Source organism: Oncorhynchus nerka, linkage group LG5, assembly GCF_034236695.1.
Source record: "Oncorhynchus nerka isolate Pitt River linkage group LG5, Oner_Uvic_2.0, whole genome shotgun sequence".
NCBI lineage: Eukaryota > Metazoa > Chordata > Actinopteri > Salmoniformes > Salmonidae > Oncorhynchus > Oncorhynchus nerka.
In genome coordinates this window covers 6,500,303-6,518,269 of record NC_088400.1, presented here as the reverse complement: position 1 = coordinate 6,518,269, position 17,967 = coordinate 6,500,303, and the positions used below count along the sequence as shown (strand labels likewise).

The 17,967-nt window shown below is 45.0% G+C and overlaps 1 protein-coding gene across 12 annotated transcripts in view; it reads left to right on the top strand.

Annotated features, from left to right (window-relative positions):
• The window catches only part of LOC115127296 (dynactin subunit 4-like), a 54,107-nt gene extending 36,390 nt beyond the window's left edge, over positions 1-17,717 (top strand). For 4 of the 12 annotated variants that reach the window (XM_065018297.1, XM_065018287.1, XM_065018298.1 and 1 more), the window contains 7 exons: positions 7,277-7,386; positions 7,537-7,610; positions 7,730-7,784; positions 10,673-10,780; positions 11,737-11,834; positions 13,945-16,290; positions 16,904-17,717. In XM_065018297.1, coding sequence (XP_064874369.1) covers positions 7,277-7,386; positions 7,537-7,610; positions 7,730-7,784; positions 10,673-10,780; positions 11,737-11,834; positions 13,945-14,161 — 662 coding nt within the window. In that variant the 3' untranslated portion in view covers positions 14,162-16,290; positions 16,904-17,717. The remainder of the gene's footprint in view (positions 1-7,276; positions 7,387-7,536; positions 7,611-7,729; positions 7,785-10,672; positions 10,781-11,736; positions 11,835-13,944; positions 16,291-16,903) is intronic. The other 8 variants (XM_065018291.1, XM_065018292.1, XM_065018289.1 and 5 more) reach the window with 8 other exon arrangements.
• The last annotated feature ends 250 nt before the right edge of the window (positions 17,718-17,967 follow it).

Below are 17,967 nucleotides of genomic sequence, written 5' to 3'. Positions count from 1 at the left end.
ACCACTAACCCTACACTAGATCCATCAACCTACCTGAGGGTAAGAGGTATCCACCCCTAAGCCTAACCACTAACCCTACACTAGATCCATCAACCTACCTGAGGGTAAGAGGTATCCACCCCTAAGCCTAACCACTAACCCTACACTAGATCCATCAACCTACCTGAGGGTAAGAGGTATCCACCCCTAAGCCTAACCACTAACCCTACACTAGATCCATCAACCTACCTGAGGGTAAGAGGTATCCACCCCTAAGCCTAAGCCAAACCACTAACCCTACACTAGATCCATCAACCTACCTGAGGGTAAGAGGTATCCACCCCTAAGCCTAACCACTAACCCTACACTAGATCCATCAACCTACCTGAGGGTAAGAGGTATCCACCCCTAAGCCTAACCACTAACCCTACACTAGATCCATCAACCTACCTGAGGGTAAGAGGTATCCACCCCTAAGCCTAACCACTAACCCTACACTAGACCCATCAACCTACCTGAGGGTAAGAGATATCCACCCCTAACCACTAACCCTACACTAGATCCATCAACCTACCTGAGGGTAAGAGGTATCCACCCCTAAGCCTAACCACTAACCCTACACTAGACCCATCAACCTACCTGAGGGTAAGAACCACTAACCCTCCTAGATCCATCAACTAAGCCTAACCACTAACCCTACACTAGACCCATCAACCTACCTGAGGGAAACAATGATCACTACTTTTTTAAAGCTAGAATCCTTAATTGAAACAATAACAAAACATACTCCCCACCACTGTTTTGCAAATAAAGCTAAGAGAAGAGAAGGGTCTGGAGAAATATAACCACTCTCAAAATTAAATAACAAAGCTATCGATGAAATGACTGACCATCCATGATATCAACATTGTAGTTTTAACCATGTAATGAGGGCTGTACAGTGTTTGCATTTACATAGTTTACAAACATTGTAGTAAAACAAGGTTCTATTTTAGTTTGTGATATTGTTAAAGATTGATGAAGGAAGCTCATGAGGCATTTCCAAGTTATATTCCTCATTAATCAATGGGTGTAATCACATTCATTTAAGTGATTCATAAAAAATATATCTCATTTAATAAGTTGTATTTTTCATGAATCACTTAACTATTAAATGACTGAGAGAGACCCATTGATTCATGACTAATATAAATGGGTGTATCTCATTAAGTCCAACATGGATGTAGAAACTAATTATTAGCTTTATACACCACTTTTCCTGAGAGTTATTTTATAATATTGAAGTCTACAGTTATATCAGGGATATGGTCAACTTAGGTTATTTTGCAATCTGCCGTGTTGTGTTAACTCCCTGTGTTGTCTAGTTAACTCCCTGTGTTGTCTAGTTAACTCCCTGCGTTGTCTAGTTAACTCCCTGTTGTCTAGTTAACTCCCTGTGTTGTCTAGTTAACTCCCTGCGTTGTCTAGTTAACTCCCTGCGTTGTCTAGTTAACTCCCTGCGTTGTCTAGTTAACTCCCTGTGTTGTCTAGTTAACTCCCAGTGTTGTCTAGTTAACTCCCTGCGTTGTCTAGTTAACTCCCAGTGTTGTCTAGTTAACTCCCTGTGTTGTCTAGTTAACTCCCTGTGTTGTCTAGTTAACTCCCTGCGTTGTCTAGTTAACTCCCTGCGTTGTCTAGTTAACTCCCTGTGTTGTCTAGTTAACTCCCTGTGTTGTCTAGTTAACTCCCTGTGTTATGAACTCCCTGTGTTGTCTAGTTAACTCCCTGTGTTGTCTAGTTAACTCCCTGCGTTGTCTAGTTAACTCCCTGCGTTGTCTAGTTAACTCCCTGCGTTGTCTAGTTAACTCCCTGCGTTGTCTAGTTAACTCCCTGCGTTGTCTAGTTAACTCCTGCGTTGTCTAGTTAACTCCTGCGTTGTCTAGTTAACTCCCTGTGTTGTCTAGTTAACTCCTGTGTTGTCTAGTTAACTCCCTGTGTTGTCTAGTTAACTCCCTGTGTTGTCTAGTTAACTCCCTGTGTTGTCTAGTTAACTCCCTGTGTTGTCTAGTTAACTCCCTGTGTTGTCTAGTTAACTCCCTGTGTTGTCTAGTTAACTCCCTGTGTTGTCTAGTTAACTCCCTGTGTTGTCTAGTTAACTCCCCGTGTTGTCTAGTTAACTCCCTGCGTTGTCTAGTTAACTCCCTGCGTTGTCTAGTTAACTCCCTGCGTTGTCTAGTTAACTCCCTGTGTTGTCTAGTTAACTCCCTGTGTTGTCTAGTTAACTCCCTGTGTTGTCTAGTTAACTCCCTGTGTTATGAACTCCCTGTGTTGTCTAGTTAACTCCCTGTGTTAACTCCCTGTGTTAGTTAACTCCCTGTGTTGTCTAGTTAACTCCTGTGTTGTCTAGTTAACTCCCTGTGTTGTCTAGTTAACTCCCTGTGTTGTCTAGTTAACTCCCTGTGTTGTCTAGTTAACTCCCTGTGTTGTCTAGTTAACTCCTGTTGTCTAGTTAACTCCCTGTGTTGTCTAGTTAACTCCCTGTGTTGTCTAGTTAACTCCCTGGTGTTGTCTAGTTAACTCCTGTGTTGTCTAGTTAACTCCCCGTGTTATCTCCCTGGTTAACTCCCTGTGTTGTCTGTTAACTCCCTGTGTTGTCTAGTTAACTCCCTGTTGTCTAGTTAACTCCCTGGTGTTGTCTAGTTGACTCCCTGTGTTATGAACTCCCTGTGTTGTCTAGTTAACTCCCTGTGTTGTCTAGTTAACTCCCTGTGTTGTCTAGTTAACTCCCTGTGTTGTCTAGTTAACTCCCCGTGTTGTCTAGTTAACTCCCTGGTGTTGTCTAGTTAAATCCCTGTGTTGTCTAGTTAACTCCCTGTGTTGTCTAGTTAACTCCCTGTGTTGTCTAGTTAACTCCTGTGTTAACTCCCAGTGTTGTCTGGTTGACCATGTGTTAACTCCCTGGTGTTGTCTAGTTGACCATGTGTTAACTCCCTGGTGTTGTCTAGTTGACCATGTGTTAACTCCCTGGTGTTGTCTAGTTGACCATGTGTTAACTCCCTGGTGGTGTCTAGTTGACCATGTGTTAACTCCCTGGTGTTGTCTAGTTGACCATGTGTTAACTCCCAGTGTTGTCTAGTTGACCATGTGTTAACTTCCTGGTGTTGTCTAGTTGACCATGTGTTAACTTCCTGGTGTTGTCTAGTTGACCATGTGTTAACTCCCAGTGTTGTCTAGTTGACCATGTGTTAACTCCCAGTGTTGTCTAGTTGACCATGTGTTAACTTCCTGGTGTTTTCTAGTTGACCATGTGTTAACTCCCAGTGTTGTCTAGTTGACCATGTGTTAACTTCCTGGTGTTGTCTAGTTGACCATGTGTTAACTCCCTGGTGTTGTCTAGTTAACTCCCTGTGTTGTCTAGTTAACTCCCCGTGTTGTCTAGTTAACTCCCTGGTGTTGTCTAGTTAAATCCCTGTGTTGTCTAGTTAACTCCCTGTGTTGTCTAGTTAACTCCCTGTGTTGTCTAGTTAACTCCCTGTGTTGTCTAGTTGACTCCCTGTGTTGTCTAGTTGACTCCCTGTGTTGTCTAGTTAACTCCCTGTGTTGTCTAGTTAACTCCCTGTGTTGTCTAGTTAACTCCCTGCGTTGTCTAGTTAACTCCCCGTGTTGTCTAGTTAACTCCCCGTGTTGTCTAGTTAACTCCCTGTGTTGTCTAGTTAACTCCCTGTGTTGTCTAGTTAACTCCCTGGTGTTGTCTAGTTAACTCCCTGTGTTGTCTAGTTAACTCCCTGTGTTGTCTAGTTAACTCCCTGTGTTGTCTAGTTAACTCCCTGTGTTGTCTAGTTAACTCCCTGTGTTGTCTAGTTGACCATGTGTTAACTCCCTGGTGTTGTCTAGTTGACCATGTGTTAACTCCCTGGTGTTGTCTGGTTGACCATGTGTTAACTCCCTGGTGTTGTCTGGTTGACCATGTGTTAACTCCCTGGTGTTATCTGGTTGACCATGTGGTGTGGTCTGGTTGACCATGTGTTAACTCCCTGGTGTGGTCTGGTTGACCATGTGTTAACTCCCCGTGTGGTCTGGTTGACCATGTTGTGTTAACTTCCTGGTGTTGTCTAGTTGACCATGTGTTAACTCCCCGTGTGGTCTGGTTGACCATGTAGTGTGGTCTGGTTGACCATGTTGTGTTAACTCCCTGGTGTTGTCTAGTTGACCATGTGTTAACTCCCTGGTGTTGTCTGGTTGACCATGTGGTGTGGTCTGGTTGACCATGTGTTAACTCCCTGGTGTTGTCTAGTTGACCATGTGTTAACTTCCTGGTGTTGTCTAGTTGACCATGTGTTAACTCCCTGGTGTTGTCTAGTTGACCATGTGTTAACTCCTGGACCATGTTTAACTCCCAGTCTAGTTGACCATGTGTTAACTCCCAGTGTTGTCTAGTTGACCATGTGTTAACTCCCTGGTGTTGTCTAGTTGACCATGTGTTAACTTCCTGGTGTTGTCTAGTTGACCATGTGTTAACTTCCTGGTGTTGTCTAGTTGACCATGTGTTAACTCCCTGGTGTTGTCTAGTTGACCATGTGTTAACTCCCAGTGTTGTCTAGTTGACCATGTGTTAACTCCTGGTGTTGTCTAGTTGACCATGTGTTAACTCCCTGGTGTTGTCTAGTTGACCATGTGTTAACTCCCTGGTGTTGTCTAGTTGACCATGTGTTAACTCCTGGTGTTGTCTAGTTGACCATGTGTTAACTCCCAGTGTTGTCTAGTTGACCATGTGTTAACTTCCTGGTGTTGTCTAGTTGACCATGTGTTAACTTCCTGGTGTTGTCTAGTTGACCATGTGTTAACTCCCTGGTGTTGTCTAGTTGACCATGTGTTAACTTCCTGGTGTTGTCTAGTTGACCATGTGTTAACTCCTGGTGTTGTCTAGTTGACCATGTGTTAACTCCCTGGTGTTGTCTAGTTGACCATGTGTTAACTTCCTGGTGTTGTCTAGTTGACCATGTGTTAACTTCCTGGTGTTGTCTAGTTGACCATGTGTTAACTTCCTGGTGTTGTCTAGTTGACCATGTGTTAACTCCCAGGTGTTGTCTAGTTGACCATGTGTTAACTCCCTGGTGTTGTCTAGTTGACCATGTGTTAACTCCCTGGTGTTGTCTAGTTGACCATGTGTTAACTCCCTGGTGTTGTCTAGTTGACCATGTGTTAACTCCCAGTGTTGTCTAGTTGACCATGTGTTAACTCCCTGGTGTTGTCTAGTTGACCATGTGTTAACTCCCAGTGTGTTGTCCATAGTTGACCATGTGTTAACTCCCAGTGTTGTCTAGTTGACCATGTGTTAACTAGTTGACCATGTGTTAACTCCCTAGTGTTTAACTCCCTGTCTAGTTGACCATGTGTTAACTCCCCAGTGTTGTCTAGTTGACCATGTGTTAACTCCCTGGTGTTGTCTAGTTGACCATGTGTTAACTCCCTGGTGTTGTCTAGTTGACCATGTGTTAACTCCCAGTGTTGTCTAGTTGACCATGTGTTAACTTCCTGGTGTTGTCTAGTTGACCATGTGTTAACTCCCAGTGTTGTCTAGTTGACCATGTGTTAACTCCCTGGTGTTGTCTAGTTGACCATGTGTTAACTCCCAGTGTTGTCTAGTTGACCATGTGTTAACTCCCTGGTGTTGTCTAGTTGACCATGTGTTAACTCCCTGGTGTTGTCTAGTTGAAGTTGTCTAGTTGACCATGTGTTAACTCCCTGGTGTTGTCTAGTTGACCATGTGTTAACTCCCAGTGTTGTCTAGTTGACCATGTGTTAACTCCCAGTGTTGTCTAGTTGACCATGTGTTAACTTCCTGGTGTTGTCTAGTTGACCATGTGTTAACTTCCTGGTGTTGTCTAGTTGACCATGTGTTAACTCCCAGTGTTGTCTAGTTGACCATGTGTTAACTTCCTGGTGTTGTCTAGTTGACCATGTGTTAACTCCCAGTGTTGTCTAGTTGACCAAGTGTTAACTCCCAGTGTTGTCTGGTTGACCATGTGTTAACTCCCTGGTGTTGTCTAGTTGACCATGTGTTAACTTCCTGGTGTTTTCTAGTTGACCATGTGTTAACTTCCTGGTGTTGTCTAGTTGACCATGTGTTAACTCCCTGGTGTTGTCTAGTTGACCATGTGTTAACTCCCAGTGTTGTCTAGTTGACCATGTGTTAACTTCCTGGTGTTGTCTAGTTGACCATGTGTTAACTCCCTGGTGTTGTCTAGTTGACCATGTGTTAACTTCCTGGTGTTGTCTAGTTGACCATGTGTTAACTCCCTGGTGTTGTCTAGTTGACCATGTGTTAACTCCCTGGTGTTGTCTAGTTGACCATGTGTTAACTCCCTGGTGTTGTCTAGTTGACCATGTGTTAACTCCCTGGTGTTGTCTAGTTGACCATGTGTTAACTTCCTGGTGTTGTCTAGTTGACCATGTGTTAACTTCCTGGTGTTGTCTAGTTGACCATGTGTTAACTCCCTGGTGTTGTCTAGTTGACCATGTGTTAACTCCCTGGTGTTGTCTGGTTGACCATGTGTTAACTCCTGGTGTAACTGTTGTCTAGTTGACCATGTGTTAACTCCCAGGTGTTGTCTAGTTGACCATGTGTTAACTCCCTGGTGTTGTCTAGTTGACCATGTGTTAAGTGTTGTCTCCCCTGGTGTTGTCTAGTTGACCATGTGTTAACTTCCTGGTGTTGTCTAGTTGACCATGTGTTAACTCCCAGTGTTGTCTAGTTGACCATGTGTTAACTTCCGGTGTTGTCTAGTTGACCATGTGTTAACTTCCTGGTGTTGTCTAGTTGACCATGTGTTAACTCCCAGTGTTGTCTAGTTGACCATGTGTTAACTCCCTGGTGTTGTCTAGTTGACCATGTGTTAACTCCCAGTGTTGTCTAGTTGACCATGTGTTAACTCCCTGGTGTTGTCTAGTTGACCATGTGTTAACTCCCAGTGTTGTCTAGTTGACCATGTGTTAACTCCCTGGTGTTGTCTAGTTGACCATGTGTTAACTCCCTGGTGTTGTCTAGTTGACCATGTGTTAACTCCCAGTGTTGTCTAGTTGACCATGTGTTAACTTCCTGGTGTTGTCTAGTTGACCATGTGTTAACTCCCTGGTGTTGTCTAGTTGACCATGTGTTAACTCCCAGTGTTGTCTAGTTGACCATGTGTTAACTTCCTGGTGTTGTCTAGTTGACCATGTGTTAACTCCCAGTGTTGTCTAGTTGACCATGTGTTAACTTCCTGGTGTTGTCTAGTTGACCATGTGTTAACTTCCTGGTGTGTGTTATGTATTCCAGTAACATCCTTGCGCCAGCGGCTGCTCCAGCCTGACTTCCAACCAGCCGGAGCCTCTCAGCTCCACCCCAAACACAAACACCTGTTGATCAAGCGCTCTCTGCGATGCAGGGTCGGTACACGGCGCAGTACTTTACACCACACTACCCTTCTCAGGAAGGGCATTTTACTACTATTTTATTGTTGTTTGTTCGTAATTTCTCTTAATTACTTAATTACTTTGACGTGATACATTTTTCGTTGTTGTTGCTTTTCTTCCTAGAAATGTGAGCACAATCTGAGCAAGCCAGAATTCAACCCAACCTCAATAAAGTTCAAAATCCAGCTGGTGGCTGTGTAAGTATTGCTTAGCGTCTCCTCTGTACCGAAACACATTCACCTTTTGTTTTCTACTCTTGAATGTTGGTTTTGTTGTATCATTTCTCAGTAAAGTGATGTGATTTTCAATCCTAAAGGAGTTACATCCCTGAGGTCAGAATAATGTCCATTCCAAACCTGCGCTTCCAGAAGGCAAGTCAATTATTCAAGTAATGGAACTTACAGTATGAGTGGTATCATGTTGTCTGTAGGGTAGCAGAATGACTTACAGTATGAGTGGTATCATGTTGTCTGTAGGGTAGCAGAATGACTTACAGTATGAGTGGTATCATGTTGTCTGTAGGGTAGAAGATTGACCTACAGTATGAGTGGTATCATGTCTGTAGGGTAGCAGAATGACTTACAGTATGAGTGGTATCATGTTGTCTGTAGGGTAGCAGAATGACTTACAGTATGAGTGGTATCATGTTGTCTGTAGGGTAGCAGAATGACTTACAGTATGAGTGGTATCATGTTGTCTGTAGGGTAGCAGAATGACTTACAGTATGAGTGGTATCATGTTGTCTGTAGGGTAGCAGAATGACTTACAGTATGAGTGGTATCATGTTGTCTGTAGGGGAGCAGAATGACTTACAGTATGAGTGGTATCATGTTGTCTGTAGGGTAGCAGAATGAGTTACAGTATGAGTGGTATCATGTTGTCTGTAGGGTAGCAGAATGACTTACAGTATGAGTGGTATCATGTTGTCTGTAGGGGAGCAGAATGACTTACAGTATGAGTGGTATCGTGTCTGTAGGAGAGCAGAATGACTTACAGTATGAGTGGTATCATGTTGTCTGTAGGGTAGCAGAATGACTTACAGTATGAGTGGTATCATGTTGTCTGTAGGGTAGCAGAATGACTTACAGTATGAGTGGTATCATGTTGTCTGTAGGGTAGCAGCATGAGTTACAGTATGAGTGGTATCATGTTGTCTGTAGGGTAGCAGAATGACTTACAGTATGAGTGGTATCATGTTGTCTGTAGGGTAGCAGAATGACTTACAGTATGAGTGGTATCATGTTGTCTGTAGGGTAGCAGATTGACCTACAGTATGAGTGGTATCATGTTGTCTGTAGGGTAACAGAATGACTTACAGTATGAGTGGTATCATGTTGTCTGTAGGGTAGCAGAATGACTTACAGTATGAGTGGTATCATGTTGTCTGTAGGGTAGCAGAATGACTTACAGTATGAGTGGTATCATGTTGTCTGTAGGGTAGCAGAATGACTTACAGTATGAGTGGTATCATGTTGTCTGTAGGAGAGCAGAATGACTTACAGTATGAGTGGTATCGTGTCTGTAGGAGAGCAGAATGACTTACAGTATGAGTGGTATCATGTTGTCTGTAGGGTAGCAGAATGACTTACAGTATGAGTGGTATCATGTTGTCTGTAGGGTAGAAGATTGACCTACAGTATGAGTGGTATCATGTTGTCTGTAGGGTAGCAGAATGACTTACAGTATGAGTGGTATCATGTTGTCTGTAGGGTAGCAGAATGACTTACAGTATGAGTGGTATCATGTTGTCTGTAGGGTAACAGAATGACTTACAGTATGAGTGGTATCATGTTGTCTGTAGGGTAGCAGAATGACTTACAGTATGAGTGGTATCATGTTGTCTGTAGGGTAGCAGAATGACTTACAGTATGAGTGGTATCATGTTGTCTGTAGGGTAGCAGAATGACTTACAGTATGAGTGGTATCATGTTGTCTGTAGGGTAGCAGAATGACTTACAGTATGAGTGGTATCATGTTGTCTGTAGGGTAGCAGAATGACTTACAGTATGAGTGGTATCATGTTGTCTGTAGGGTAGCAGAATGACTTACAGTATGAGTGGTATCATGTTGTCTGTAGGGTAGCAGAATGACTTACAGTATGAGTGGTATCATGTTGTCTGTAGGGTAGCAGAATGACTTACAGTATGAGTGGTATCATGTTGGCTGTAGGGTAGCAGAATGACTTACAGTATGAGTGGTATCATGTTGTCTGTAGGGTAGCAGAATGACTTACAGTATGAGTGGTATCATGTTGTCTGTAGGGTAGCAGAATGACTTACAGTATGAGTGGTATCATGTTGTCTGTAGGGTAGCAGAATGACTTACAGTATGAGTGGTATCATGTTGTCTGTAGGGTAGCAGAATGACTTACAGTATGAGTGGTATCATGTTGTCTGTAGGGTAGCAGAATGACTTACAGTATGAGTGGTATCATGTTGTCTGTAGGGTAGCAGAATGACTTACAGTATGAGTGGTATCATGTTGTCTGTAGGGTAGCAGAATGACTTACAGTATGAGTGGTATCATGTTGTCTGTAGGGTAGCAGAATGACTTACAGTATGAGTGGTATCATGTTGTCTGTAGGGTAGCAGAATGACTTACAGTATGAGTGGTATCATGTTGTCTGTAGGGTAGGAATGAGTTAGCAGAATGGTACTTTGTCTGTATGAGTGGTATCATGTTGTCTGTAGGGTAGCAGAATGACTTACAGTATGAGTGGTATCATGTTGTCTGTAGGGTAGCAGAATGACTTACAGTATGAGTGGTATTACAGTATGAGTGGTATCATGTTGTCTGTAGGGTAGCAGAATGACTTACAGTATGAGTGGTATCATGTTGTCTGTAGGGTAGCAGAATGACTTACAGTATGAGTGGTATCATGTTGTCTGTAGGGTAGCAGAATGACTTACAGTATGAGTGGTATCATGTTGTCTGTAGGGTAGCAGAATGACTTACAGTATGAGTGGTATCATGTTGTCTGTAGGGTAGCAGAATGACTTACAGTATGAGTGGTATCATGTTGTCTGTAGGGTAGCAGAATGACTTACAGTATGAGTGGTATCATGTTGTCTGTAGGGTAGCAGATTGACTTACAGTATGAGTGGTATCATGTTGTCTGTAGGGTAGCAGATTGACTTACAGTATGAGTGGTATCATGTTGTCTGTAGGGTAGCAGATTGACTTACAGTATGAGTGGTATCATGTTGTCTGTAGGGTAGCAGATTGACTTACAGTATGAGTGGTATCATGTTGTCTGTAGGAGTGCCAGGTGCTGCTCACCCTGACCAACCCCGTGGAGAGTATTACCCACGTCACCCTGGTGGGCTGTGAGGAAGGAGACCCAGAGGACATCAACAGCACTGCGAAGGTACTACTGACTAGGTTTGCGAAGCTACCGGTAATTTACCAAAGATACCGGAATCTTCAGTCATTATTGTAATTAACAGATTGCCATAGATTTTCTCACACAACTTTGGTAATTTATACTTGAATAACAAATTTATTCTTATATATATATATATATATATTTGTGTTATTTTTTTGTGTTACACGTTTCTAGTAGATAGACCATATGGTTCAACAGAAAATAGTGTAATTAATGAAAAAGCATTTTAAATCAACAGTTAAATTATTTTCTCTCAGCATCTCTTCCGACTATTGACTTTTTTTCACAACTACGACCAATTTGGCTACAAAACATTTGACAACAACATGGCACATTTTTATTTTTTTAACCTTTATTTAACTAGGCAAGTCAGTTAAGAACAAATTCTTACTTTCAATGACAGCCTAGTAACAGTGGGTTAACTGCCTTGTTCAGGGGGCAGAACGACAGATTTGTACCTTGTCAGCTCGGGGGTTTGAACTCGCAACCTTCCGGTTACTAGTCCAACGCTCTAACCACTAGGCTACCCTTCCGACCCATAGTAAATCAAATGTAAAAATGAGCATAGTAAATAAAATAAATTATATTTTGTGCTGAACCCCTCATATTAAACACTGATGTTATTCACTCAGTTAATGTTTTATGTTTAGATATTTTGCATCTTTGTCATTCTGTTTTTATTTTTGTAATAAAAAAATAAAAATGATCTTATTGAATCATATTGTGATAAGGCCACACAGAGGGACAGACAGCTACCCAAAAGTGCCACTTCATGTCTTGTTATAGATGACAGAAAATACTTGAACGATACCAACGTTATGGTAGTTTACTGGAACATTTAAGACGTTTCCAGGAATATACCCTTCCTTTGTAACCCTACTGCTGACCTCTCACCCCTGACCTCTGTTGTTGATGATGATGATGATGATGTTTTATAGGTGATGGTTCCTACCAAGGAGTTGGTCTTGGCAGGGAAGGATGCTGCAGCAGATTACGACGAGTTGGCTGAGCCACAGGACTTCAAGGACGACCCAGAGTAAGACACACACACACGCTGGTACACACACACCCACACACACACACGCACACGCTGGTACACACACACACACACACACACACGCTGGTACACACACACACACGCTGGTACACACACACACACACACACACACGCACGCTGCTACACACACACACACACACACGCTGGTACACACACACACACGCTGGTACACACACACACACGCTGGTACACACACACACACACACACGCACACGCTGGTACACACACACGCGCTGGTACACACACACACACGCTGGTACACACACACGCTGGTACACACACACACGCTGGTACACACACACACGCTGGTACACACACACACACACACACACACACGCTGGTACACACACACGCTGGTACACACACACACACACGCTGGTACACACACACACACGCTGGTACACACACACACACGCTGGTACACACACACGCTGGTACACATACACGCTGGTACACACACACACACACGCTGGTACACACACACACGCTGGTACACACACACACACACGCTGGTACACATACACGCTGGTAAACACACACACGCTGGTACACACACACACACACACGCTGGTACACATACACGCTGGTACACACACACGCTGGTACACACACACACACACGCTGGTACACACACACACACGCTGGTACACACACACACACACGCTGGTACACACACACGCTGGTACACACACACGCTGGTACACACACACGCTGGTACACACACACACGCTGGTACACACAGACACGCTGGTACACACACACACGCTGGTACACACACACACGCTGGTACACACACACACGCTGGTACACACACGCTGGTACACACACACGCTGGTACACACACACACACACACAGGCTGGTACACACACACACACAGGCTGGTACACACACACACGCTGGTACACACACACACACACACACGCTGGTACACACACACACGCTGGTACACACACACACGCTGGTACACACACGCATACACGCTGGTACACACACGCATACACGCTGGTACACACACACACACACGCTGGTACACACACACACGCTGGTACACACACACACACACGCTGGTACACACACACACACACACGCTGGTACACACACACACACATACACGCTGGTACACACACCGTTATAAGTGACGGTATGATCAGAACTGAGGAGAAATGACATTAGCTCTAGGTTAAAACAAATGTATTTCATAGGGAATATAAGGAGATGAGGGGAGCTCTGGCCCTCGTCTCCTAACCTTCCCTCTCTGGCCCTCGTCTCCTAACCTTCCCTCTCTGCGCCTCATCTCTGAACCTTCCCTCTCTGGCCCTCGTCTCCTAACCTTCCCTCTCTGCCCCTCGTCTCCTAACCTTCCCTCTCTGGCCCTCGTCTCCTAACCTTCCCTCTCTGCGCCTCATCTCTGAACCTTCCCTCTCAGCCCCTCATCTCCTAACCTTCCCTCTCTGGCCCTCATCTCCTAACTTTCCCTCTCAGCCCCTCATCTCTTAACCTTCCCTCTCAGCCCCTGGTCTCCTAACCTTCCCTCTCTGGCCCTGGTCTCCTAACCTTCCCTCTCTGGCCCTCATCTCCTAACCTTCCCTCTCTGGCCCTCATCTCCTAACCTTCCCTCTCTGGCCCTCGTCTGCTAACCTTCCCTCTCTGGCCCTCGTCTCCTAATCTTCCCTCTCTGGCCCTGGTCTCCTAACCTACCCTCTCAGCCCCTCATCTCCTAACCTTCCCTCTCTGGCCCTCGTCTCCTAATCTTCCCTCTCTGGCCCTCATCTCCTAACCTTCCCTCTCTGGCCCTGGTCTCCTAACCTTCCCTCTCTGGCCCTCGTCTCCTAACCTTCCCTCTCTGGCCCTCGTCTCCTAACCTTCCCTCTCTGGCCCTCGTCTCCTAACCTTCCCTCTCTGGCCCTCGTCTCCTAACCTTCCCTCTCTGGCCCTCGTCTCCTAACCTTCCCTCTCTGGCCCTGGTCTCCTAACCTTCCCTCTCTGGCCCTCGTCTCCTAACCTTCCCTCTCTGCCCCTCGTCTCCTAACCTTCCCTCTCTGGTCCTGGTCTCCTAACCTTCCCTCTCTGGCCTTGTCTCTCCTCCAGTGTGGTGGCCTTCAGGAAATCCAATAAGATCGGTTTCTTCATCAAGGTGGTCCCTCAGCGCGAGGAGGACGGCGATGTCACGGTGTCCTTTAAGATTCGCCACGACTTCCGGAATTTGGCGGCTCCCATAAGGCCGAGCGAGGAGGACGATGCCCCAACCGAGGCAATATGGCTCACACACCACGTAGAGCTCAGCCTGGGGCCGCTCGTAGCGTGAAGTTACACACACTGAATACACACACACACACACACACGTTAACAGAAACACAAAATACATATATACACTGAGTGGACAAAACATTAAGAACACCTGCGCTTTCCATGACAGACTGACAAGGTGAACCCAGGTGAAAGCTATGATCCCTTATTGACGTCACCTGATAAATCCACTTCAATCAGTGTAGATGAAGAGGAGGAGACGGGTTAAAGTAGGAATTGTAAGACTTGAGAGAATTTGAGACATGTGATTGTGTATGTGTGTCTTTCAGCGGGTGAATCGGCAAGACAAAAGATTTAAGTGCCTTTTTGACAGGGTATGTTAGTAGGTGACAGGCGCACCAGTTTGAGTCAAGAACTGCAACGCTGCTGGGTTTTTCCACGCTCAACAGTTTCCCGTGTGTGTCAAGAAGGGTCCGACACCCAATGAACATCCAGCCAACTTGACACAACAGTGAGAATGGAGTCAACTTTGGAGTTCATGACCTGACGAATTGAGGCTGTTCTGAGGGGTAGCGGAGAGGGGGGGGTGCACCTCAGGTTCCTAATGTTTGGTATGCTCATTATATATAGTAGAGCAGTGTTGAGAGAGAACACACCTACCAGACAAACACACACACGCCGTACATGCATTGGATCACATATCTCTCACACACAACACACACACACACACACACACGTACTCGACTAGCAACACTTCTCTGTACCACCAAGCAGTTCCAGAGACCCTTTCCCGCTTCACGCTTCAACTTAGGCACTGTCTTCATCATCCTCCTCCTAAGGATGAAGAGTATTTACCTGCATGCCATGCCAGGCTACATCTACCTGCTAATAAATGTCTCTTAGATGATGTCATTACTGTTTCTGCTCTCTGGGTTGAAGGTAGGGTGAGACTGTCATTACTGTTTCTTCTCTCTGGGTTGAAGGTAGGGTGAGACTGTCATTACTGTTTCTCCTCTCTGGGTTGAAGGTAGGATGAGACTGTCATTACTGTTTCTCCTCTCTGGGTTGAAGGTAGGATGAGACTCATTACCGTTTCTCCTCTCTGGGTTGAAGGTAGGGTGAGACTGTCATTACTGTTTCTTCCTCTCTGGGTTGAAGGTAGGGTGAGACTGTCATTACTGTTTCTCCTCTCTGGGTTGAAGGTAGGATGAGACTGTCATTACTGTTTCTCCTCTCTGGGTTGAAGGTAGGATGAGACTGTCATTCTCCTCTCTGGGTTGAAGGTAGGGTGAGACTGTCATTACTGTTTCTCCTCTGGGTTGAAGGTAGGATGAGACTGTCATTACTGTTTCTCCTCTCTGGGTAGAAGGTAGGGTGAGACTGTCATTTTCCTTTCTGGGTTGAAGGTAGGATGAGACTGTCATTACCGTTTCTCCTCTCTGGGTTGAAGGTAGGATGAGACTGTCATTCTCTCTGGGTTGAAAGTAGGGTGAGACTGTCATTACTGTTTCTCCTCTGGGTTGAAGGTAGGGTGAGACTGTCATTACTGTTTCTCCTCTCTGGGTTGAAGGTAGGATGAGACTGTCATTCTCCTCTGGGTTGAAGGTAGGGTGAGACTGTCATTACTGTTTCTCCTCTCTGGGTTGAAGATAGGATGAGACTGTCATTACTGTTTCTCCTCTCTGGGTTGAAGGTAGGATGAGACTGTCATTCTCCTTTCTGGGTTGAAGGTAGGGTGAGACTGTCATTACTGTTTCTCCTCTCTGGGTTGAAGGTAGGGTGAGACTGTCATTACTGTTTCTCCTCTCTGGGTTGAAGGTAGGGTGAGACTGTCATTCTCCTCTCTGGGTTGAAGGTAGGGTGAGACTGTCATTACTGTTTCTCCTCTCTGGGTTGAAGGTAGGATGAGACTGTCATTACTGTTTCTCCTCTCTGGGTTGAAGGTAGGGTGAGACTGTCATTACTGTTTCTCCTCTCTGGGTTGCAGGTAGGGTGAGACTGTCATTACTGTTTCTCCTCTCTGAGTTGAAGGTAGGGTGAGACTGTCATTACTGTTTCTCTTCTCTGGGTTGAAGGTAGGGTGAGACTGTCATTCTCTCTGGGTTGAAGGTAGGGTGAGACTGTCATTACTGTTTGTCCTCTCTGGGTTGAAGGTAGGGTGAGACTGTCATTCTCTCTGGGTTGAAGGTAGGGTGAGACTATCATTCTCCTCTCTGGGTTGAAGATAGGGTGAGACTGTCATCACTGTTCTCCTCTCTGGGTTGAAGGTAGGGTGAGACTGTCATTACTGTTTCTCCTCTCTGGGTTGAAGGTAGGGTGAGACTGTCATTACTGTTTCTCCTCTCTGGGTTGAAGGTAGGGTGAGACTGTCATTACTGTTTCTCCTATCTGGGTTCTCCTCTGGGTTGAGAGGTAAGGTAGTGAGACTGTCATTACTGTTTCTCCTCTCTGGGTTGAAGGTAGGGTGAGACTGTCATTGACTGTTTCTCCTCTCTGGGTTGAAGGTAGGATGAGACTGTCATTACTGTTTCTCTCTGGGTGGGTGATGAAGGTAGGATGAAGACTGTCATCCTACTGTTTCTCCTCTGGGTTGAAGGTAGGGACTGATCTCCTCTGAAGGTAGAGTGATCTGGTAGGTGAGACTGTCATAGACTGTTTCTGTTTCTCCTCTGGGTTGAAGGTAGGGTGAGACTCATTACTGTTTCTCTGGGTTGAAGGTAGGGTGATCTCCTCTGGGTTGAAGGTAGGGTGAGACTCTCTCCCTCTGGGTTGAAGGTAGAGTGATCTCTCTGGGTTGAAGGTAGGGTGAGACTCATTACTGTTTCTCTCTGGGTTGAAGGTAGGGTGATCTCCTCTGGGTTGAAGGTAGGGTGAGACTCATTACTGTTTCTCTCTGGGTTGAAGGTAGGGTGAGACTCATTACTGTTTCTCCTCTCTGGGTTGAAGGTAGGGTGAGACTCATTACTGTTTCTCTCTGGGTTGAAGGTAGAGTGATCTCCTCTGGGTTGAAGGTAGGGTGATCTCCTCTGGGTTGAAGGTAGAGTGATCTCCTCTGGGTTGAAGGTAGGGTGATCTCCTCTGGGTTGAAGGTAGGGTGATCTCCTCTGGGTTGAAGGTAGGGTGATCTCCTCTGGGTTGAAGGTAGGGTGATCTCCTCTGGGTTGAAGGTAGGGTGATCTCCTCTGGGTTGAAGGTAGGGTGATCTCCTCTGGGTTGAAGGTAGGGTGATCTCCTCTGGGTTGAAGGTAGGGTGAGACTAAGGAGTTGGGAGTTATTTTTGCTGTTGTCTTCAGTACTGAAGTCAGTCAGTTCTATTAGCAGTATAGAAGTAGTGAGACCTGTAAACGGTCTTTGTCTGAGGTAAGATACATTCCCTAAAATCACTATCGATCAATCGTACATTTTCATAAAATGTAAAGTGTATTATATATATTCATTGGATGGTTTCTGCTGAAGATCTGACCAACAGTGGCTGGTTGCTGTTTATTGTGGTTCACTGGCACTCATTTTAATTTGTTGTCTCTGTGTGAAGTCTGGAAGGAATTTCTCGGGTTTTGTTAGTCTTACAACACGGTTAACCTGTTACTGGCTAATAAAATAATGTCAGAAAAACACCTTGTGTTTGAATGTGTTATTGGAGAGGTATCGAAGGCACCAGGGCTCAACCCCCCACCCCCCACAACGAGAGACGAGGACCAACCAACCAACCAAAAGATCACAACTCTCGCTCACAATTTAAAAAGGTGATACTTTATTTCTCCTATTTGAGTTAAAATCATTACTTTTTTGGCCGTCAATGGCCTTTAACAGAAGTATTCTATTGTGTTTTTACCTTTTGATTCGTACATTTTATTGTTTTTCTTC